Raw genomic sequence first — 24,062 nt, 5'->3', positions numbered from 1 at the left:
AAAATAGCTCTTCTGTTAAAATTTTTGTGCACGCTTGTTTGTTTTTCATCAGTCCCCCCCTATGTAATGCCCTGCTGGGCCCTTAGGGTATTCTGAATAAATAAATAACTGCCGACACTGGCGACTGATTATTAGCGACAACAGCACTGTAAACATAGCTATTTGACAGTACTTGAAAGCCATGATGCATTGCGCAAATGCCACAGCTGTTTGCTTGCAGTAAATATCCGATAAACCAGCAGGACTTAAAAAACTCAAGGCCGCAGCTTTGACGTGTCCGCCTTGCATCGTGACACCTCATGCTTCGACCAAATACTATTTTCAACTGACGCCATAATGCAAAGTGCCGATTGTTTAAAAAAAAAAATGTGCCTATTAGGGACGTGCAATCAACAGGCACGCAGTGCCCACCCGACCACACGCACGCACTTTTTCGCTATTTCGGCATTAATCAGAGGCCGCACCCGAGACGGACCAAACAGATACACCCCTCAGGAACTGTCACAACATGTGCGCCAGTTTCGAGTGTATAAATTACATCGCGTTCGAAGGCCAGATGCCTCTCTACTACATCCTTTTCCGAGTTTAGCGAAATGTCAGACGACGCGAAGCTCCACATCCAGTTTCCTCTGTTCCTGCGACACTTTGCTTCGACGCGCGGCGCCGACGGATGCACTGGCGCTCCGAAGAGCGCTGCCACACACTCGCATGTTCACGCTAAGAGTGGACCACCCTAAATTTGCAAGCTTCACCAGTTATTTTACCGTTAGTACGAAGTAATCAAGAAATTCATGCAAAGCCAAAAGCCGCAACAGAATTCTGTGCGCTTATGCGCTCCAGCGGTGCCTTCTCCATGTAGCACTACAGAAAGTACCGTTTTTTAGGACAGTGCAGAGGGAAAATGTAGTGAAAGACGCGGTCGAACGCAGTTTCAATCTGTTCGTGTCACCGGCGCAACGCAGAGCAGACCGCTTGTGCGCTTGACAGCAACACTGCTGTTAGCCCGGAACGGAGCGGTTTTTCTTTTATAATTATAACTATAACATAGAAGCGCTCAGCAAGTTTCGTGCTCGCATTGATAAATGTCTCCTTTATAGATACCAGAAAGCCGTTTGATGAATTTCGCACACTTGCGTAGAAGCGCACCTCTATTGTCGATTTTCGGCACAACTTGCAGGGAAACATCCGCGTTGCCGCTCGCCGAAGCACGTGCCATTTTGTTCACAGTTGCTGAGTGCATACAGTGCAACACTTTGCAGGTCAAAATCATGCAAAAATCAACACTCGGATAAGGCTGAACAGCGCGGTGAGTACTCGCTGCCTGTATTGCAGCTGTGGCCACCCAAGCCAACATGGCGGAGAAATCGGCCAGACGCAAGATGGCGCTGCTGTCGAAAGATAGAGCGCGCACCTGAGCGACGCACTCGACAGCAAGCGACAGCGAAATCAAGACGTATATAAAGAATTGGAGCGGGAGATGCGCGGTATGGGTAATAATTTTACATGGGAACAGCTGCGCACCTGCTGGAAGAACATGAAGAAAAGGTTTACGCTTGTAAATATTGAAAAAGTCGTCCTTGTGTGACCTCCCGGGTAATTTATTTCATTTCATTTCATTTTATTACCTTAAAGGCCCCTTCAAAGGGGTGTTACATAAGGGGTGGCAAGAGTAAAAGCACAAATTCACAATGACAGGAAAATTTCTACGTTATCAGTGAAAAGACTTGGGCAAGTGATGATGGCAACGTTGTTCGGAAGGCCGTTCCAGTCTGCGGCTGCACGAGGAAAGAAGGAATTAGAAAAAGTGACGGTGCGTGATCGTGGACGGGCAACTTGCAGACGATGGCTGGTGCGGTGAGATATGCGTGCGGGTGGAAGAATATAAGGTGCGATGTGCATAGGGCTGTGGAAGAATTTGTGAAATAAAGACATGCTGGCAATGCGACGGCGGAGCGATAAGGGTGATAATCCGGATGCTGTTTTTAAGGACGAAACACTGATGTCATAAGAGTAGGATGAATGAATGAAACGAGCTGCGCGATTCTGAACAGATTCGAGGGCATTGATGAGATATGCTTGATGAGGATTCCAGATGGGCGATGCAAATTCTAGTTTGGACCTGACTAATGACTTGTAAGCTAATAACTTGACATGATGGGGAGCATGATGAAGATGGCGCTTTAGGAAACCTAATGTCTTGTTTGCTGACGATATTATATTAGTAACATGCAGGCTCCAAGAAAGATCGCTAGAGATAGTTATGCCTAGATACTTGTATGATTGAACTAGTTGGTTGGTTTGGTTTATGGGGTTTAACGTCCCAAAGCGACTAAGGCTATGAGAGACGCCGTAGTGGAGGGCTCCGGAAATTTCGACCACCTGGGGTTCTTTAACGTGCACTGAGATCGCACAGTACACGGGCCTCGAATTTCTCCTCCAAAGAAATTCAGCCGCCGCGACCGGGATCGAACCCGCGTCTTTCGGGCCAGCAGCCGAGCACCATAGCCACTGAGCCACCGCGGCGACTGATTGATTGAACTAGTTGTACGGGAACTTCAGATATTACGTAAGAGAAGGTTAAAGGATTACGGCGACGGCTAATGGACAAAAGATTACACTTACGTGGGTTAAGTTCCATTAGCCATTTATTACACCACTCCTGAACGGCATTAAGATCATTTTGAAGAGAAGATTGGTCAGCGGTGGTAAGAATAGCACGATAAAGTACACAGTTGTCAGCGAACATGCGTATGTTAGATGTTACATTTGAAGGCAGATCATTAATGTATATAAGAAACAGTAGTGGGCCAAGCACAGATCCCTGTGGGACGCCCGACGTTACAGGGAGTGAGTTATAGTTCTTATTGTTAACGGAGACAAACTGCGAACGATTAGTCAAAAATTCTTCGATCCACTTCAAAATATGGGGGTGCAAATTTAATCGAGAAAGTTTTATCAGCAGGCGTTTATGGGGTACTTTATCAAATGCTTTGGCGAAATCTAGAAAAATGATATCAATCTGTAGATTAGAATCAAGGTTAGCATGCAGGTCATGAATGAATGTGGCAAGTTGGGTCTCGCAGGAGTAACCCCGGCGAAATCCGTGCTGAGCAAAATGGAAGAAGTTATTCGAATCAAGGAATGCCATGATGTGGGTATAGATGACGTGTTCCATGATTTTGCAGGGAATACTGGTTAGAGAGATGGGGCGGTAATTAAGCGGCGAGTTCTTGTTACCTGATTTGTAGACTGGAACGACCTCCCCTTTTTTCCAGTCTATGGGCAGTTGACCTGTGAAGAGTGACTGAGCGAATAACAAGCACAACAGAGATGAACATATATCTTTGGTATTAATCAGTATTTTAGCGTTGATATTGTCAATTCCAGCAGAGGATGATATTTTAATGTTTTCTATTAGTGACAAAATTCCTGCAGAAGAAAATATAAGAGGAGGCATAGTATCTTGAATAATTGGGGGGGTTTGGAGGAAATGTCGGCTCTGTTTCATTAGTAAACACGGATGAAAAGGCTGTGTTGAACATGTTGGCGCATTCAGTTTCAGAGACATTTGCACCCGAAGCATCAGTGAGGGAAACAGTGCGTGTGTGCTGGGGGTTAATGACTTGCCAGAACCTACGGGGGTTAGTTGACAACATTTTAGGCAGATCGGAGTTAAAAAAGGTGCGTTTGGCTTCACGAATACTTGATAAATAAGTTTTTTCGGCTGCATAATATTTGTTCCAAGCGTTCTGACTAGGAAGCAACTTGGCTGATCGGAAAAGACGCTTCTTTTTATTTTCGAGACGTTTGAGTGTGTTTGTGAACCATGGGTTTTGAGGGTTATTTCGTATATTTATGTTTGGAATAAACCTGCCGACCAAATCTTCGATTTTTCTCTTAAACAAGGACCAGTTATCATGGATGGATCTTTGATGAAAGCTGGATTGAAATACTGGTAAAAATGCGCGAAGTTCATTATTTATTGCTGTGTAGTTTCCTTTACCGTACATTCGGATAGTTCGTTTAGAAGTTACGCGTAAGGACGGTTTAATCGTGAAGCCGGCATGTATGACGTGGTGATCGCTGACGCCTGGTAGATACGTGACGGAATGAACGCATTCAGGATTATCCGTTAATATTAGGTCCAGGATATTAGCGCAGTCTTCAGTTACACGGGTTGGTTCGGATATAGTTTGAACGAGGTTAAAATTAAGGCAGACGTCTAGAAATTCATTAGCATCCTTATTACCTGTAGCGGTTAGATTATGCCAGTCAATGCTCGGAAAATTGAAATCTCCGAATAGGAGAGTGCAGGTGTTAGGGTGCTTAGCTTTAATTTCATTTAATGCGTTATTAAGTTTTCGAGGGAAGTCTGGGTAGCTAGGAGGCCTGTAGCAAACGCCAATCACAACTGATTTAGGTGAAGCATGGCATAAAACCCATAATATTTCTATATCTGATGAAAGGTGAACAGCTGAGCATGATAGATTCCGAGCGGTTGCAATCAGTACCCCCCCTCCCCTTCGGTCTGGGCGATCTTTGCGAAAAACACTGAAATTAGGCAAGTCACCAAGGACTTCACTATCAGGAATGTCACTGTTTAGCCACGTTTCCGTCAATACCAGTATGTTGCTAGCAGATGAAGTGACAATATGGGAAATAATGTCGCGCTTTGACATGAAACTCCGCACGTTAGTAAAGATCGCTGACAATGGAAGTGCTTCTTGCTGGGCATGCTTCGAACGATCTGTCGATAGGTGCTGAGATGGTTGCTATTTCACTTCTTTTACTGTTTGTGATGATTCATCGAATATGTAGCGTTTGGGACCAATGTGTAATGTTTTGAAGCGCAAAGAGAACTTATCGGATACTGATCTGGCAAAGGTTACAAGATGTTTGCGGGCGTTACGAACGGGAAGGGAGAAGTCTTCGCCAATACTGTAGTTGGTGCCTTTAAGCTTAGTTCCTAAAGAAAGGATGCTTTCTTTAGTTTTCGATGAGGTGAATTTAACGATGATTGGCCTGGTGCGATCAGTTGAGTGGCGCCCGAGGCGGTGAGCACGCTCGATTAGATTGGGTTCGATGGCAAAATCTAGTTGAGTGGAGCAATGACGAATGACTGTTTCTTCCGAGTCTGCATACGTTTCAGTGGGGTTAGTGTCAGGAATATTGTAAAATATGAGATTGTTACGGCGAGAGCGATTTTCTGCATCGTCCATACGTGCTTCAAGTTTGTCGATCTTGCAGGTAAGTTTGGTGTTTAAAGTTTTCAGGGCGTCTATCTCAGAATGAATAGTGGAAAGTGTGGCGTAGTGTGATTCCAGGGTGTCCATGCGCTTGTTTAAGTCGGTCAAGGTTGTTTCGGTAGTTTTTAGTTGATCTTTAATGTCCTGTAGATCGGAAATTAATGTAGCTTGCCCGGTAGTTAGTTTCTGGAGCTCGGAAAGTATGCAATCGTAACGGTCGGGGCCTGGGTTAGATTCGACATCGCCTGACAATAGTAAAAGAAAACGGAGAACACGTGAACACTCGGCAACAATACTACAGCAGCACTGAGGGCTCGGCAGCTGCATTAAAAAGTAGTTACTGGTTTTTTTAGCAAATAGGGAAAACTTGTTACTAACCTGCATTGCGAAAAGCAAAGGATTAGTAGTCTGCGTTGACACACAGCTACCGAGCCCACAGAGCGGCGGCGATGACAGCATGGGCTTTATATGCCTGATAAAATTATCAGATGTTGATGTTCCTGGCGATGGGGCTGGCCACTGTTGGTCCGGGATGACGTACTCTGGCGGCAATGAGGGCAGTTGATGGGGTAGCAATGGTGATGGGGCAGGCGGATGAAAATATTCTTTTTCATGATACTTCACGGCGGCCGTAGACACTGATGAACAGGAGGCAGACGGTAGAGCGGCGAAAAGCAGTTTCAGGGCGAGGGTAAACACCTGCATTGCGAAAAGCAGAGGATTAGTAGTCTGCGTTGACACACAGCTACCGAGCCCGGATGTTAGGAGCTGTTCGGATCGGACCAGTCGTCGCTCAGTCTTGAACGAGACCATTTTGACGTGAGGCTTCGGAAGCGGCGGAAGCGAACGTTTTGACGTTACATCGCCACGGCAAGTACCATGTTGTGCACATTCATCCATGAAACTAAATTCTCCATGAAATAGAGCTGATTCAAACATAACATGAAGCTCAACGCAGCAGCGGAGACACCCATTGTAAATCAAACCGAGCCGCTGCCGGCTTCGAAGAGAGCGCGCACGCGAACGGGCGAACCAACCGACCGGAAAGAGCAGCAGTCGGGAAAGGGAACTTTTCGTCCGCGCGTTCCTCCTCCTCTAGCACGCGTGTGGTTTGCTTGCTCGACGCTAGGGGTAGCGACGATCTCTGCCCGACCGAAAACCGGTTCATGTAAACGCGGTGGGGTCGGGCTGGTCAGCCCGACATCTGGCGCACCCCGACCCGACCCGCAACGTCGGGCTCCATGTATACGAGGCTATTGTAGCATACCCAGCAATTCTGGACAAAATCATTTTTGAGCGGGAAGCCGTTTATGAACACATTTTTTTCATATAATGTAAGACTTCACTACAACAACCAATATATCTGCAAATCACCGGACGGCAGTCTTGCATTTTTTTTGACGTTTTTGCTGTCGTCAAAAGCGTCCCCCAATGGTTTTCTATGGCAGTTTTAACTGTTCCATGTGATCGATGGAAGCACTTTAAAAGAAATATCTCGCTGCATATCAGAAGAATGGACCATTACCTTCAATGTTCACGCAATAGCATCTTACAGTTTTCCAATTTTCAAATTTTGCACCGAGAATATTGGACATGGAGATATGGGTAGCAAGAATGCGATACTATTCTCATTCACTTTTCCATCTAATTGGTAGTCAGCTACGAGTTAAATGAGAAAGAAAAGAGACAGCCGGGTTCTGACTGCTCTAATGTCGAAAAAAAAAAGTGACTGCGCAGAATACTTGCGCTATCAGCGATGTTCTTTTTTTACCTTCTTCAGGGGGCTTTCGAAAGACTTTTGAAAAGATAAAAAAAACCTTGATGACTACGCAAGGACCGCGACCGCAAATGATGGCAACCTCCCAAAACGCATGGCTGTTATTCCGTGCGTCCGCGGCCGTGTTCCACGGCCAGTCGCACACCGTCAAGAATATGGCAGCTAGGTCGGACGTGCAACATTACCAGGAATTCGTGACAGAGCCCAGCCAGTGCCACTAGGCCTAGCGGCCTATAGAGGATCAATGGCAACCAATCGGTCATGCTCTTTCTTTCTTACGTCACGGCTGATATCCACGCGTTATTCTTTAAACGTGAAAAGCCATGCGCTATGTGGCAGCAGCTAAGGGAACTTGAAGCACTTGTTCCGTAGTCCAGGTAATGGTTATCTGTTTTGCTCCGCATAAGGCTTACGCCATTTTCTGACAAGGAAGCGAGGGTGTGGGAGGACGATAGAAGTGCTTTACGCAGGGCAGTGCTCCTTTTACATGGTGTATACTTAATACAGCAAGCCGCCGCGGTGGCTCAGGGGTTATGGTGCTCGGCTGCTGACCTGAAGGACGCGAGTTCGATTCTGGCCGTGGCGGTGGCATTTCGATGGAGGCGAAATGCTAGAGGACCGTGTAGTGTGCGATGTCAGTGAACATTAATGAACACCAATAGGTCGAAATTTCCGGAGCTCTTCACTACGGCGTCCCTCATAGCCTGAGTCGCATTCGGACGTTAAACACCAGAAACCAAACTTAATGTAGTGTGTACGGTTCTACTGACATGCAGCTGGATGTATACCTGGTGTTTCAGAGAAGGTGACCACTAATTTTTAAAAAATAGGGGTTTTTAAGCAAAGGGAAGATTTTTGTGGCTTAGTAATAACGGTGTTGGTGGACGTCAAAAAGCAGGCGAATCATGTTAGCTAGTAAAGCGATTCAGTAAATTCTAATAGTTAACTTTTTAACGATTGCCGACAGACACCTGATTGCAATTACTGATTTGTAGCGGGTCGTTAGTAATAGCCATATCACTTTTTAGAATTTCGGAAATGCGATCATCATCGGCGCTGCGGCTCGCCAAAATTTGGCTACTTCGACTAGTTACGTGCACTGGAGGCGTTGCATTGCCTGCATGCTTTTCGAAAGCGCGTGTATTTTATCACGATGTAGCCAAATTTTGTCGAGCCACAGCAGCAAGGATAATTTTATGGGGTTTAGGAATTCTAAAATCTGATATGGCTATTACGAACGGCCAGTTACAAATCTAATTGCAGTCAGGTGCCTATCGGTAATGATTAAAAAGTTAACTATTAGAATTTCGTTCCTCACTTTACTAATTAACGTCACTCGCCTGTTTTTTGACGTCCGACAACACTGGTATTACTAAGCCACAAAAATCTACCCTTTATCTCAATAACCCTATTCTTAAAACTTTGTGGTCACCTTTCCTGAAATACCCGGTATATCGGGCAGACAGTGGCTGTTTGTGCAGGATGGTAGTACAAGGAAACAGGCAGCGTCATTCGAAGGGGCGACTACGGCACCCCTTCTGCAATTCAAAGAATGTCTTTGCAGCGCACAGCTTCACATCATCGTCGTCTTAGCAAAAAGCAAGGATCAGCTTGCGCGTGAAATCATGGAATTGTCCGGCATACGTCACAACGGCGGTGAGTGCGTCAGGGACCCATCTGCCTTAGCGACGAAGTGAAGAGATCAGGGGCGCTATGCCGGACGGCCCGAGTTTGGCGTTCGCCCGAGTTTCATCCGAGTTTGCGATGACGGCAGTCAGTGAACGAAGATAGCGCGGAACGTGCGCAGGCAGCGGACAATAAAATGTAGAGATAAAGCCACGTAAAGGCGATACAAGCGCACCCTGCGCGCCTGTTTCACACTTCAAACACAATACACTACACAATACCAGGCCGCAGCGCTACCTGAAGTTATCAGCGCCATGTCAGCAATCGCGAAATCGTGACTTCTCTGCTATCTATCTGCACACTCGCCGCTAGCTGTTTGACACGCCTTTTCAGGCGCGTCAAGGGCGTGTCTTCTCTTTCAGGCTCTATCTGTCTCTCCATTTCCGAAGACGAACAGTGCGCACTAGGTGCACTCTTGTATCAACCCTTTCTCTTCTCTCGAATACGTGAAAAGGCAACAGATAATATTATGAACATTTTGTTCATTTCCAAATTTATTTTAAAATCTGAATCCAATAAAGCGTTGTTGAAAAGCATAGCTTTAGGAAATTAACAAAGATTTGACACTTTCTGCCGCTAGTGGCGATCAACGTTTTTAGATCCCTTTCAGTTTGCAAGCTCCCCCGGGCCGAGCCCGAGAAAGCGGCCCCCGTCCGCTTCCACTCACCACGCGGCGCTGCTGTCGCTGTCGGCCCGGAGCCGCCGGAGCGCTCGCGCTTGGCAGTTGCTGTGACAGCCCGTTCTCATCCGCGATAACATTGGGAGCGCACACGTCGAACTCAAATTTGCTGCACTTTTGTAGCTGTCACGTTGAAACTTCAGTCTCATGGTTAAATAAATGTTTCGCCTGGCTAGTAAGGGTGAGATAAAGCGCAGGGTGATGCCAGTTCGCAAAATACCAATCGTTTGCATTGCGCTTTATCGCATCGCGTTCGCGACTTTTAGCGCTATGCGTATGTTGGAGTAAAGCTATCAATATTTTTTCGGTAGAATGCACGAAACATCAATGAAAGGTTAAAACTAGCGATGTTCCACTTCTAGATCAGTCACGAAATTCCGCGCTATATTATCAACGAAGCACCGCACATACCAGCAGCATTTTGCACGTTCTTTAGAATGCCAATTTCAGTGAACACAACTATAGATGCAGACACACTTAGCTGGATACAGGGAGGGAATAACTATAGAAGAGCTTTTTATTTGCAATGATCGCACAGACGGGAGCAGCGTCCTGCACTTTCATTTTTAGAATGTTAATTTCATTGAACACAGACAAGCATTAAATGCAGACACACTAAATCGGAAGCACGGAGGGAATGGCTACAGAAGGCGAGCTTTTTTATTTGCAATAACCTTTTCTCTGTTCTCCAGCCGACGGTTGTCTCTCGCATAGAAGTGCATGCGTTTCACTATGACAAAATGCAGCAGTTGGCATGTAAAAGTGGCCATATGCTCTGCACATCCAAACCGAGCAAGGTTTTGCAATTGCAGCTCGTCTAGCACCTCCCAAAAAATGTCCCCAAAAACGGGACCTTCTTTCAAAGAATTCGAGATTGCTTAGTTTACAATGTTGGCAAACTCTAGCATCTTTTTGGTGGGATGCTTTAAGCACCCTTGCTTGAAGCTTTTGTATACTGTAAGATAAGCGTCACTGCCAACAACTGGCACAGGAGAGCTGATATCTTCCATGCTGATATCTGCTGGCTGCTCCAAATCAGGCGGCGGCGACGATGGCGTAGGCGCGAAGGGCCACGCTGGTCGGGCAAACAGCGTGGCGAGCGCCACCGCGCGGCAGGAAACGGGAAGGCGACAATCCGCGCACCGCAGCTTTCGAACTGAAAGGGATCTAAAAACGTTGGTGGCGATAGTGAGGCCATTGCTTGCAACGTGGCTTGCATACGAACTAGAGAGGCAGCCCACCGTGCCGAAAACGAGAGCTCCTGCGCTGACACGCCGCCGGTAGCGCTGCCTTCGACTGGAAAGACTGGGCAACTATTACACGCTGAATATGTCTTATTTTTTCGGTCATTGCCATAATATATTTTATTGTGTCGTATATCAAAATATAACAGTCATGCATCTTCTCGCTTGCATAATACACAACAGCAAAAAACTGAACTGCACTGCACCCCCCGTGTCACTGCTGCTCTCTGCAGTGACCTCAGGTGGAGTTCTCCGCTGCTACGGCCGCTGCCGCACCCCGCTATGGCCAACCATTGCTTTTAGTACGCTCTTGGCGAATCTCGGCGGTAGAAATTGGCAAAATTGGCCGTGCGAGCGGCTGTGATGCACTGTGAGAAAAAAATTGCTGTTTGGCTGTATTCAATGATTCATTACGTATGCCTGTTGTGTGTGACGCCTCTTTAGTGCACTGCGGATGCGAAGAGCGTGCTACCCAGCGACACAACTCATCCTATGTCATCAGACGCTGACTAAAAGCTGTGAAGGTGGTGGCGCGCGTATCTGCGTAGTATTTGTTTACGTCGCGCACTTCAAGGTTTTGCGGACTGGTTTTGTCACTAACGTCGATCGCCGTTGTATACCGCAGTCACATCGCAATAATATCGTTCGGGCAGATGAGGGATCCTGTTTGTAATAATGGAATCGGACTTATAACAGAGAAAGGTGTTACGGTTGTGAAGTACGCAGTGCTTGCGTGTTGGAAATTACAAGCTCTTTATTGCACTGGGTCTAGAGCAGCGACCGTTTGTCGATCTCGGATGTGTTTGACACATTGATGCTGAGCTTTATCACCGATGAAAGCACGGCCAAGCCAAACACCTGTGATGCCATGTTGTTAGAGTAGGACGTGCTCCAAGCACCGTTTCGCCGTCGTGGTCCGTGTTTGACGCCTTGCAAGCAGGTGTGACGCGCCGTCAGTGTTGTGCTGTGTCTTACGTGGTTGCAACAGGCGATCGTGTTGTGCAATCTTGGTATGCGAGCGAAGAAATCGGCGGCTGTCGCCATGTTGCGTGTCCTTCGCAGAGGTGCTTAGATTAATCAGCGATGACATCCGTTTTGCCTGTTATATTTCGATGGTCAACATCGTCGATGTCTGTCAGCAATCAGCACAGCCGCGCAGCATACCTGTAGCCGGCAGGGATGTTGGGAGTGGCCCACCCATAGCGCGTACGCCTATAATTTATGTACGGCACGCCGGGGGTGTGAACAATGGTTTTGATTGACAGGTGAACTCGGAGCTAAACTCGTGAACGGTGAAGTGCCCCGAATTCATCTCGGGACTGTCATGGCGGCGGCAGCAGCAGCCTGGGTCATCCTTCCTCTGACGGCAAATGTCAGTACGGCCGGCTGGAGGTGTTTACTGCCATGGCCGACGAAGAATTCCAGCGACATTTTCGCCTCTCCAAAACATCAGTACGATGGTTGTGTAAAAAGTTAGGTGACGACCCACGCCGGCGGAGAGTGCGTACCGGGCCTCATTCGCTTTCGGTCGAAGAGCAAGTCCTCTGCGCCCTCCGGTTGTTCGCGACCGGCAGCTTCCAGGGGAGCCTCGGCGCAGACCGCTTTTATTGGACGCCACCAAAGCACTGTGAGCCGCTTTGTGAGGGACGTCTCCGACGCGCTTATCGACGCGGCTGTGCAGAAGCGGTGGCTCGCTTTCCCCACGACTGCGGCCGAGCGTGCGTATGTTAAGGAGCGTTTCCTTCTGCGCGGCGGCATCACAGACGTCGTGGGATGCGTCGACGGGACCTACATTGGCGTAAAGGCTCCTTCAAAGTCCAGCCCTGACGTGGCGAAGGCGAACTATTTCACGAGGAAGGCACATTATGTATTGAACACAATGGTTGCAAGAATGCTCTGTTTTTGCTTTCATGCATGTCACGGTTAATGGAATGTTCTCCCATTTATTAGTGATAGTGGTCCGTGAACTGTGCAGTGTCAGTGGATGTTAAGGAACCTCATATGGTTGAAGTTATTGGCAGCCCTTCACCATGGCATGCCTCATCGCTTGAGTTACTTTGGGGCATTAAACCTGAAAAACCGCTTCCGTTCATCAGTAACTGAGCAGCTTTACACACAGTGTAGATAATTTTTTGTTTTACCTCATGTTTGCGCACGTAATAGGTGCATGGATTTTTCCAGCTATTTCATGCATGCATTTTAATGGGTTTTTAAACGGTAGCATTTGTGTCACTTGGCAGATTGCATTCTTATGCAATATTCATAATCGCAAGTCGCAATAAATGTTTCACTTTGGCTGAAGTGGAAAAGCTCCTGCCGGAAGCACTGGCGTCTGTAAGCCAGGAAAACTGGCAAAACTGTTGTGTTCATGTGGAGCAAGTTGAGGCTGAAGCATGGCAACGCGATATGATTGTTGACGCTGAAATTGAACCGGTTGTCTTTTAGCATTTCTGACTCGTGCAACTCTTCCTCTGATGAGTCGAGCACCGATTCCAGTGATGAAGACTTGAGTGGCATCGGAGAACTTGTCTGACTTCGAATTGATGTGTAATACACATGCTACCGAGGAAAGAGAGAGGACTCATCGGCTTGCTGTGATCACCTTTGTGCATGTGTGGGCGGAAATGTGAAATATGTGTGCATGTGGGTGTGTGTGTTGATCAATCTACCGAGGAAATTGTAACATTCCATCAAATCATTGCATCATTGCAATTCGTTGCATCAAATTTTATCGGGCAGTAACTTGTAGTGTAGGTGGTGAGGTGGTCGTGTTAATAGTGTCTGTATAGAAGTAGAATTTGTAAGGGAGTGCAAATAGTACTTTTTCCAATTAGAATACCTATACTGGTACACGTCGTCAATGTGTGCAGTTTTTGGAAGATTAATTGCAGAAAAATACGGTGGAGCTTAATGAAGAATTGTGTCAATTATTTGGAAAATATCTGAAAATTTGAGAGCAAATTGGATTCATTTAAAATAATTTTGAACATATACTGTTTGATTCGTTCGACTAACTGAACAGAAATTTATTCAATTATGCTGTCCAAAAAGTTCAAATTTCACAAACCCCTAGGCATTGGCCTCATTTTGTGTGTGAGGGTTGGGAATGGTATGTATGGGTGTCTGATCTTCATGTCCTGAAGAGGGATTCCTGGTTTGGTGTTGTCTTGCATTACTGTCAATCTCTGGTCGTTTTGGCATGTTATGCAGTGCCAGTGTTGAGGTAGCCAGTACTGTATGTTTTGTCCATAATTTTTCGGAGGTGTGAATTATTTCAAGCTGGCTCTTGCTCAGTTGAGTGTGAATTTGTTTCGAGTCAGGTCTTTGTTAGTACATTGGTCAGGTTTTCGTTTTATCAAATAGTGTTGTTCTATGGCTCCACATTTTTTTCAGTTTTGGAGCATTTGACTGATTGTGTGTTGGTGTACATACACTGCACGTGTCCTTTAATTTGTATGCACTCTGATCCATGCCACTGGCTGTTTCCAGAATAAACCATTTCTCGCAAACACTGCGGGGTCAGCATTCTTTATTGTCGTGTCTGATTTATTGTTTGCCCTTTTGAAATATTTTTTCGTAGCGTTGTACAACTTTTTCTGCTTTCTTACTTGACGCTCCCGCAGCTTGGAACTCTTTTTACCTGGCTGCATGAAAATCCTGCCTGAGCAGCTTCTGCTCTTCTAAGAGAGCAGGGAAATCCAGCCAAGCTGACTCTTGAGGCAGTACTATTTTCTGTCACTGTGGGAATCAACACTATGTTCAAAATTTAACAGTTAACACGGGAAAACTGGCCATATCGAGGTGGTGTATGCATGGTGTATGGTGTATGCGGTATGCATGAAATGAACAGATGCATGCTGTTCATTTCAGAACACGGCATAATATTCAAGCGATCCTGAACAAAACGAGTTTTCTCATTCAAGTCACGCGAAATTCAATTTGCGAAGAAAAAAAATGTGCGAAAAAAAAAGTTCAACCATGCGGGATTTGAACCCACGCACTCCCATTTCGTGTCGACTCTCCGGAGCGACGCGTTAGACCACACGGCCACGAAACAGCGCGGAGTGGTACACCTCTATTTTTTTTTTTTTGCGGACTGCTTCCGTAGCCTTCATAGCGTTGCACACATGGTTGCACATGATGTAGCGTTGGTAGCGTTCCCTCGCGGTACAAAGCAAAATTTAATAATGCATGAATCGCTCTAAAGCGCTTTAAATCCAAACCTTGTACATTATAAAATGCTTATAAAGGTGTACTAAGTGCATTATAAAATTCAACAAACCTCGTTTGTTGAGCTGCACAGGCGATGCACTTGGTGGAGCGACAGACAAATGAAAAGTGCACCGGCGGTTGCCTCACGTGACCCGTTCTTTGTAGACCGCCCAAGAAGGCCATGAGGTGACGCCGATGTGATGATAAAGCACGGAATATATCCAGATAACCCAATGAAGCTGGAGGCGTCACGAGGGTGGGATTTTGTCTTGCTACCATTAGTTCACTCATCTGAGGGCGTCGCCAGAACTCGGGAAGATTCCGAGTTTCAGCAAACTCGGGCCTTCCAGCATAGCGCCCCAGCGCACTGCCTAACCATCCACATATTCATTCTGTTTTCAAGCTCGTTCGCCTTTCGTCCACATTTAGTGTCTCGTGCTTCTGTTCTTGTGTCGTCGTCACTGAAGAATTTTGATGATTTTGATTCCCGCTTAGGAATGTTACAAAATTTATAAAATTATGTGCATGTGCGTGCGATTACCGACTTATTGTGTGCTGATATTATTCGCTAACATTCTGACCTCGAAAGGAAAACGCTGCCTAAAGGCTGGCTCAAGTGCTCTGTGGCGTTTGGCTGGCCCCTGGCAAAATAAGACTGAAAACATTACACTAGTGTACAAGCGTCGCACACGTAGTCAGCTGGAGTCAGCTAAAATATAAAAAGTCCTGTCATGTCAAATTGAACCACTTCCCGGTGCACATGCCTAATTCTAATGCAGGAACATTTTGGTGTACCTTACTGTGCAGTAGTTCAAAAATAGACCTGACCTCTGTGTACGAGAAGCAGTAATCATTAAACACCTGACCGGCGTATATCAACTGCAGAGCATCGGTCACTGACTACATGGTCTTTAATGCACAGCGCAGCAACGCACAGGCGGTAATGGAAAGGTCTCCTAGCGCCCGTAGGTAACGCCACGCCGGCGCCGTTCTATGCACGCACGATGACACGCCCCAGCAACAGCAGGTCGACGTCACGACGCAGCCGCTACGGGGCAAACATCACCCATCGTTGAGGTATAGTACTGCATTAAAGACAGACTTTCAACAGCCGATGGACAGCCACAAAATAGGCGCACTACTGAATCTAAAAGTGAAGTTGACCACCGCCAAGGTAACAGAAGGCTTCTATTTTGGTGCAATTGTATCTTTTTTCACTCCTTCATTGGCTGAACGACGGCTGGCCACACGTTAGCTTTTCTCTATGGGCTCTAGCCGAACGATAGCGGTAGTTTGGCTTCGTTTTAGCCAATGGCGAAAAGCGTAAAAAAGGTAACGTGGAATAGAAACTGAATAGCATCTTTCTACTATAATGGCCCAGTTCACCAAATGTATTTTCATAGTGTTCGTCACGACATGGCCCTTCGATATCTTTGTTACTCCAAGCAGCGCTTCTATCGGTGCTTATTTTAGCCCAAAAAGCACAGGTAATCGGTCCAGTACTGGAAACGTATTCGTAAAGTCAAACCATCCATTTGCAATATTGGGCCGATCACCTGCGCTTCATGGGAGAAGTGCTCTCTTGTACGCTTCATGATTATCTGGATGGTTGTCTTGACGTGCGCATATTTCCCGGCATGCGGCATAGTTCAGAAACAAAATACGTCTCTAAACGACAAAACAAAAAAAAGTAGAGGAGCCCAGCAAATCGTAGTGCCCAGTACCCCAGCGCATTGTTTCGGATGAAAGTAGGCCGAGTTGCGCAGCCGGACAAGAAAGGCAAGTGCAATAACTATTTGCCAAATTTTGTGAACCTCTGCCCATGTTTTCGTGCCTGTGACAAATGAGTATACAGTTGCGGAAAACAAAGTAAATTGTCGGGTTTGGGGGGTTTGTAGGGGGTGAACAAAAAGGGTTACTGACAAAGGTGACTGACAATGGTGACTAAAAGGTAACTAACGAAGTACGAGGCAGCGCAGAAAAAAGAAATGGCTGGCGGTTTAGTATTGCTAAGCACGAAATAAAGTGCGAAAGCAGTTTTTGCTTGGTGGACACCACCGCCTTGTACTTCAAAGCGCTATTGAGGTGTCCACTGACCCAGGGAGCCAAATATGCGCGTCTTCAAGTTTTTCATCGTCGATGCCAGTTTACCCAATCTGCGCTGGCAGCCTATGCTCCAGTGCCGCGTTTCGGCAGCAATGTTGCCAGCGCCAACGCGTATAGACGATATGCGAAATTGCTTGACGGTCTGGCAACACCGCGCCCACAACTTCCAGTTTCCATCTTGGTTCGGTCGAGCTCGTCGAGCTGGTGCATCGTTTTCTATGCGTACTTTCTTGATACCGGTATAGCTGTCATGAATCTTGAGAGTGAGATTTCAAAAGGCGAGCTTCAGCTGCTGCGTTGCTTGCACTTCTCATCTTTTACCAAATGTATAGGTGCTCTCAGTAAGCGCCAGCTTACTCCTGCCGCGTCCTCAGCTTCGCTTGAAATCTGGCGCTGATGACAACAAAAATCGGCACTGGAAAGTGGGTTGGGAAGTCGAACTCTGTGCCGTTGGCGTTCTAATGCGCACATTAAAGCTCCGGTTCAAGCATCGCGCATCATCATGGCTATTCTGTTTTCAGGTGGACGCGAATTCATCTGGTAGGGTAGCAAGCGATTATTTTGCACTGAGTGCAAGATGTGTTTACAAACTTCTGTGACAGTGCGAATTTTCTTTCGCGCCGATGCCAGGAGCTTCGTGCATTGCAGTATATTCACACAAGACCCTTGACCAACTGCGTAATGCCGTTCCTTTACTGCAATGTGTAATGCACAGCCGCCGTTTTCAACGTCACCGTTTCAGAGCCCGGCGCCGGTTGATTTTCGCCACAATTCGTTGAAACAGCGTCCTGCTTAAGACGCCGTTGACGCGAGTATTGCGATGTTATCAATTGATATTAAGAAGAGGAAAGTAGGCACATTTATATTTTAATTTGGTTTTGTATCAACTTCGTGCTCCTATCGTGTATTTGCCTTGTACCGCGTGCTTTGTACCGTTATTATGGTTTATTATTTCCGCATATTCCTTTTTCGATATGCCCCCCTCACCCAATGCTCTTCGGGGCCTTTCAGGTAAAAATAAACAAAATAAACTAAAATATTGTTAGGAAAGACGCATTTTTTCTCTTTTTTTAGATTTCGTACTTCCGATATTGAATAGAACTATATCCTTATTTTGCAACAATATGTTGCGAGAAAAGCCAGGAAAAAAGTTGTGCAAGAAGAAATCACGATCTCTCAACCTGCTTAAATAACAGCACTGACGTTAGCGCGGATCTTTATTCCCCGCTGCTATGAAGGGCGCGCTTGATTATATAGTTCGGTTTATGGGTTTAACCAGCTACTGAGGCTATGAGGGACGCCGTAGTGAAGGGCTCCGGAAATTTCGACCACCTGGGGTTCTTTAACGTGCACTGACATCGCACAGTACACGGGCCTCAAGGTTTTCGCCTCCATCGAAATTCGGCTCCCGAGGCCAGGATCGAACCCGCGTCTTTCGGGTCAGCAGCCGAGCGCCGTAACCACTGAACCACCGTGGCGGGCAAAGCAACGGTAAGGGTAGTAGGATGCTGGCTAGGGATTATTCTGCGGAATAGACAAAGCAAAGCGATCTTCCTACGTAACTGAAGTGTCGGGAGTGATATCGATAACTTCAGGTTAGCAACGCTAGATAGTCGATCGTATTTCCTTGTTATAAAAAGTGCCCTGCGGTTCTGAATACGCTTGAGCTAGAATAAGCTCGGGCGAAGAGCCACAAGTTCGTTCGCTGGTTTTGTGTCAAACCTGCGCTGCGAAAACTGCGCTATGAATGTTCGGCTGCGCAACCGAAGCTATACTGTCTATAGCCACTTATTCCTGGAAGAAAGTGAGACCCTATTCATAAGTGTAAAATATGCACGGATGTATCATGGTGTTGCTCACTTTCGTGTTCCCGACAAGGCGTAGTCCCGCCGATTCTGGCAGTGTGGGACTTAGGTAGAGCGCACACGCTCATGCGTCGTGATAAGCGCACGACAGAGATAATATTTCCACACTATGCGTGCGCGCAGCGGCAGCGTCTCGGCATTCCGGTGTGTTATGCCAGCTGCTCTGTATAATCACAGTTTTACAGCATGGGTGCGAGCACTTAATCTTGAGGCGTGAACAGGTGATCGTAACAACTACTACTCAACAAAGGAAGAACACTTCAGACGCATGCGATCGCGCAGGCGATTGCATGAGATGGTCAGGGGTGAGCCAGGCAAGCCTGGTGGGAATCATGTCACATCCAGCGCGTAGCGGTTCAAGAAAAGGGTAATTAAAGTAATTACTTCTCGCTTGTTTTTGCCTGATCGCATCAGCTCGTACGATAACCCGTAACTTTTTGCACTTGCGTCGCAGCAGCGCACCAAAGTGTCATACATGTGCATAAATGAAATGAATTCAAAATAAACTGTAACCTTCCGCTAGAAGTCGGGCTACTGGAGAATTTAACTCCTAGACTTCGTACGTGCGCCTCGCAACGCCCGAAGTGCTGCCTTACTGGTTCATTACAAACCCGCCGAGGGAACTAGTGCTTACTATCCCTTGCCTAGTTTGTATTTGGCTGTGTACTATGATACATTGTTCTTAACTTCTTCGATAGAAAGCATGGAAATGCAGTTGTGGCTGGAGGATTTTATTTTGCTGAAAACAAACATGCCACGTTGTGTTTACGAAAGAGGCCAACACTTTATGAGAACACTGCTATGTGCGCAGATATTAGAACGCGTTACTGCCTTATTTGAAACTGATCACGCGTCATCAAGCCATGAGCTCAGTCTCTTGATTAATTTCCTATAAAACCGAGTTGGAATGCTCTGCTTAGACGCTGCCAGCTACCGACACAAGTTGTATCCGAAACCCTCGGTCACGTACACTTTGCTTTCAGAGGAAATGAAGCGTCACGTCCGGGCAACACGCAGATCGCACTTCTCGGCAAGACCATCGGCATTTGTGTCAGTCTGCGGATTCACCGGGCGTGCTGTTGCGTGCAGATGAAGCCAGGGCGGTGAAAAAACGAGGCTGATTGATACAGCCCCCCGACCTTTCACCGCTGTGCGGGTCGGCGAAAAGGGACTGTAACCCGCATGCCAACAGTGCCTATACGTGTGACTGAAGACAAAAAGCTGGACCTCCTGATGAGCGGAGATAAAGGTACAAAGGTTCCTCAAAAATTAAGTGTAAAGAATTCTCGCGATAGTGCGGATAGTACGCGATCTTCCCAAATCCCGCTTGTCGATTGGTCAATTTCGATCTGTCCCCGAGTGAAGTCCGTTTGTGGAAGACGTGGCGACACACGCGTTTATTGCCTGTAAATGCAGAGAAAAGAAAGACACATTGTAGAAGAAAAAAAAAAAAGCACATTCGTTCCTCGCTGCACTCTCTGTTTACTACTCAAATAATGATAATCATTCAAAAATATTTCTTCATCTCAGTGGACAGAGACCGCTTCCGAATTCTTTGGCGCGATATTTGCTGTTCATTTTCTGGTCCTAAGATAACTGCGTAGATACAGCAGATAGGTCGAGATGTGAGTCGAGTGTCAACAAGCAGGCCGTTATTCATTCTGGTCGCCCACTTCCTTTCCAGCTCCACCCCCTCACGCTCGCAGAAGAGGAGAAAAATTGTAGAACACAGATATCGACGCATTCGTCTAGTCTCCAGCTTCTTGCGTCTTCCGCTGGAGAGGCCCCGATTTGCATAACTCGCCATCAACTTGGCTGCAGGCGAACTCCTCGTGTATGCGGCTTCGCTCAACTACGCGGCCCGAGCGCAACCGCATTGTCATGCCACTGCGGGGTGCCTGCGCCGAAGTTTGCCCACTCTTTTGCATGGGGCGAGATGCGCGCAGCGCCTGCACCGCGGCCAACGAGCGTAGAGGAAGGTAGGCGGGGGGAGGAGTACCCGCGTGGATGTGCTTAAAAATACGCACTACAGTCAAAACTGCATCCCCGCATATAACAACTCATCATTCGAGTTTTCCTCAAAGACCGCATATCCATGAGATACTATGCGAGTGATGAAAGTGTGCGAGCGGAGTGGCCGTATCTGGTACACGGAGGGCGACTATTTCATACGGTATAAATTGAGAGAATGCTTCCAACTTACACTCGTCTCGCTGGGCTCTGCGCAAGCGACAGGTTACAATTCCTGTGGAATGCCAGTTTGCTAGGCTTTTCAGCGCAATTTGTTTTTTGGGTCATGCCTTCATGTTTAAGGTAGGGGGGGGGGGGGGTAGTGGCGAGGGGAAGCTAGTTCACGCTTTGATCAACTCGATATGTTTGCTGGCTCTGGCGTACTGAGGACACAATGAGCAGTGGAGCATGTTTTAGCTAAATAATCGTCGAGCAAGAAGAGAACTATCTTGCGAAATCTATACCGCCGCAGACTCCTCCGAACGAGAGTGATGAAATACAAAGTGGTACAATAACGTACGACACATGTTAACAGAGAGGGGAAAACAAGGCTTTATCGATGGAGTACGGTCGGGACGGCCGTCGTGCTCAAGCAAAGACTGGAGGGTCTTTGCCATTCCCTACTCTCATGCCACGCATCCCCAAGGCATTAAGATCACTAGATTGCCAGACGAGTGAACGTAAGCTTAGCGGCATGGCGTCTTGGGCGTCCACCTCGCGAATTTGAAGGAGCTGCCAACGTGAACAGTCTGTTCCGAGAATATTCTCCTGATGTTTTATGCGTTTAGTGTAATGCTTTCTCAAGCTTTTAGTAGGGTGAAAATTATACCATTCATGCTCCAATACACTCGACCGCGCTCGCTTCCACACATGCTGTCGTTTATGCGGGGGCCCTGTGCGGAGAAAGTTGGGGTTCAGAAGGAACATCTGGTTTAGGACATGATGTGCCAGGGAAAAATCATCTGGTCATTTCAGGTCTTGAAGAGCGCCTTACGCGCTAAAGGAAACGAACATTGCGACTTCAGCACACTCACACGATGACTTTTGCTAATTGATCTCAGGAAGGATTGCAAGATTTGAGAAACAGGTTAAAGTCCTTGCAAAAGATCGTGGGCCTTATTTCTTGCGTTCCTATATGCGCAGACGGCTATATTTTGCGATCATTCTGTTTGGTGCTCTATGGACAAGGTTGATTTAAAATACTGGTTACGTTTGGACGTCGCCGTTAATTCCTATTTAATGGTCAGACACAGTGGTTCAGTCCTCTTTTACCCCGACACAGCCGGTCCGTGGATCGAGGCGACCGCGCGCACTTCGGCATGGAACTTCGAGGCGTTGCCTGGTCATTGAAGAACTCCCCTTACTTGTTCCACGGGGCAAACATCTTTAGGTTTTAGATGCAAAGCAGGAGCGAACACCATCGGCGCAGGCGCAGGGACGCAGACACGTTTTCTGCGACCCGCCAAACGAGTGGAAATCTATATACAGAGTCGAAAATGCGTATGCCAAGCTAGACACCCGGCCAAGAATAACAACGATGGTGCGAGAGAGCAAATAGGGATGGAAGAAGGGTAAGAAATGGGAAACGAACACTGGGCTCAGCCGCACGGCCCAAGCGGAGGAAAGGAAACATACTGTTCCGGTTTCGAACATTTTTCGCGTTGGAACTCCTCGATACCTAGCAGCGCTCGCTGAAACGTATGCAGATGCCACGGCGCTTGCGCCAAGACCCGAGCCCGCACGCGTCTCCATGGTCCGTGAAGGTCCGCCCCACCGCCTTTAGAGAGATGAAGCAACGTCGTTGGGCGCTCCTGGATAGAGCAAAGACGCCAGCGTGCGCGTGCATAAACGTGTGAATAATGGATAACGTGTCCGAGCGGGAAAAGAAAGAAGAGGAAAAAAAAGAGAGAAAACAGGAGCGAGAAACCAAACGGAATGTTAGCTCGAAGCATTCTCGAAGGAATCCAGAGTCACCTCGACGCCTGTACAAGCGTACAGCCGACACCGTGAGCCATATGCAGTACACGCGGTCGGGACCTTCGCCGTTTCGGCATATCCCAACCTCTCTCTCTACCCCCGACCCTTTCTGTTGCAATTTCCGAGCGGTAGCGCTTTGAGATCTTGCTGATGGACCAGATGGCCTAAAAAGCAAAATAAGGGAAAATCTAACGGGAGGAAAGGGCGCCTCGTCGGTAATGTAGAGGAAGCAAGCCGGGGGCTCGTCCAGTGGCGCGCAGCACCAGAGCGAAATTCAAGCATGATCGAAGAGGGCAAAACAAGAAAGAATACGAAAACTGAGAAAAGAATGAAAGGGGGGCGGAGGCGGTAAGCATGGTCGGAAGGGATCGCTAAAGTAGATGCAGGCGTGAATGTGTGGACGCAAAATAATAATAATAATAAAAAACTGGCTACGCTCTTTCCCGCTCTCTGTGTATAGCAATGGCTGCCCGATGCCGGAATTTATTCGACGCGCGGGGCGTCATGTATACATATCAGGCGTTTTCCGCGCGCGGTCTTTCAAAGTGGGATCTCGTATTGCATATAAAATTGCCTCCCTTCCTTTGCATATAGGAAGCCGTTCTTTCTTTTCTGCATACGGAGCTAGTGGCGCGCCTCTCGTGGTGGCGAATCGCTTCACGAACGTCGGCGCCGAGGCCGTTACAGTCTTGCGCGCGGGCTACGCAGACGAGGCAGTACCATATCCGACGACGGTGAAGAAATCTTGCTTCAGCGAGAGACCGCAATACGCGACAGTCCTTTCTAGCCTTGCCTTTCGAGAGGCAATGGTTCCCTCGCCGGCTTCTGCCCCACCCTCCGTTTTCAAGCCTCCCTGCAGCGACCCGACAAAAGTACATTGCAATCAGCATCAAAAGTCCCCTTTTTCATGCTGATATATTGTGAACTGACATTTCTTTGCTAAATCCAAGCGGCTCTCTTCTAATTTTTAAACGTTACATTAGTCAAAGCACTGACGCTGCGTGGTCCTCAGTCTTCTTCGAGCTTAATTTTGTTAGCCTCTCAGTCTACACGCTAATTTGAAGTCAAAATATGTGCACAAAATCTAAAGCAAAATAATCCCCTACTTGTTTCAAATACCATGTGAAGGCGCTCCGCATCGCTTCGTCGATACAAGCGATATTGCTGTGTATGCACGCAGTGTAAAGTCTAGTGGGCATTGCGTTCCTGTGCGAACAAGCGTTTTGCATGTTGTAGCGGTGCGCCCATTCGCGAAGCAGA

At 47.2% G+C, this 24,062-nt stretch overlaps 1 protein-coding gene across 1 annotated transcript; it reads right to left on the bottom strand.

Moving 5' to 3' along the window:
• Positions 1-4,746: 4,746 nt before the first annotated feature.
• On the bottom strand, positions 4,747-5,630 carry LOC149352592 (uncharacterized). Its single transcript, XM_089577217.1, has one exon. It carries the CDS (start codon positions 5,628-5,630, stop codon positions 4,773-4,775), a length of 858 nt encoding a protein of 285 aa, XP_089433343.1. The 3' UTR covers positions 4,747-4,772.
• Positions 5,631-24,062: the final 18,432 nt, after the last annotated feature.

The sequence above is a fragment of the Amblyomma mixtum genome, chromosome 3, assembly GCF_055824585.1.
Source record: "Amblyomma mixtum isolate Tamu chromosome 3, ASM5582458v1, whole genome shotgun sequence".
In the NCBI taxonomy this organism is placed as follows: Eukaryota; Metazoa; Arthropoda; class Arachnida; order Ixodida; family Ixodidae; genus Amblyomma; species Amblyomma mixtum.
This window is presented reverse-complemented; position numbering and strand designations above follow the sequence as displayed.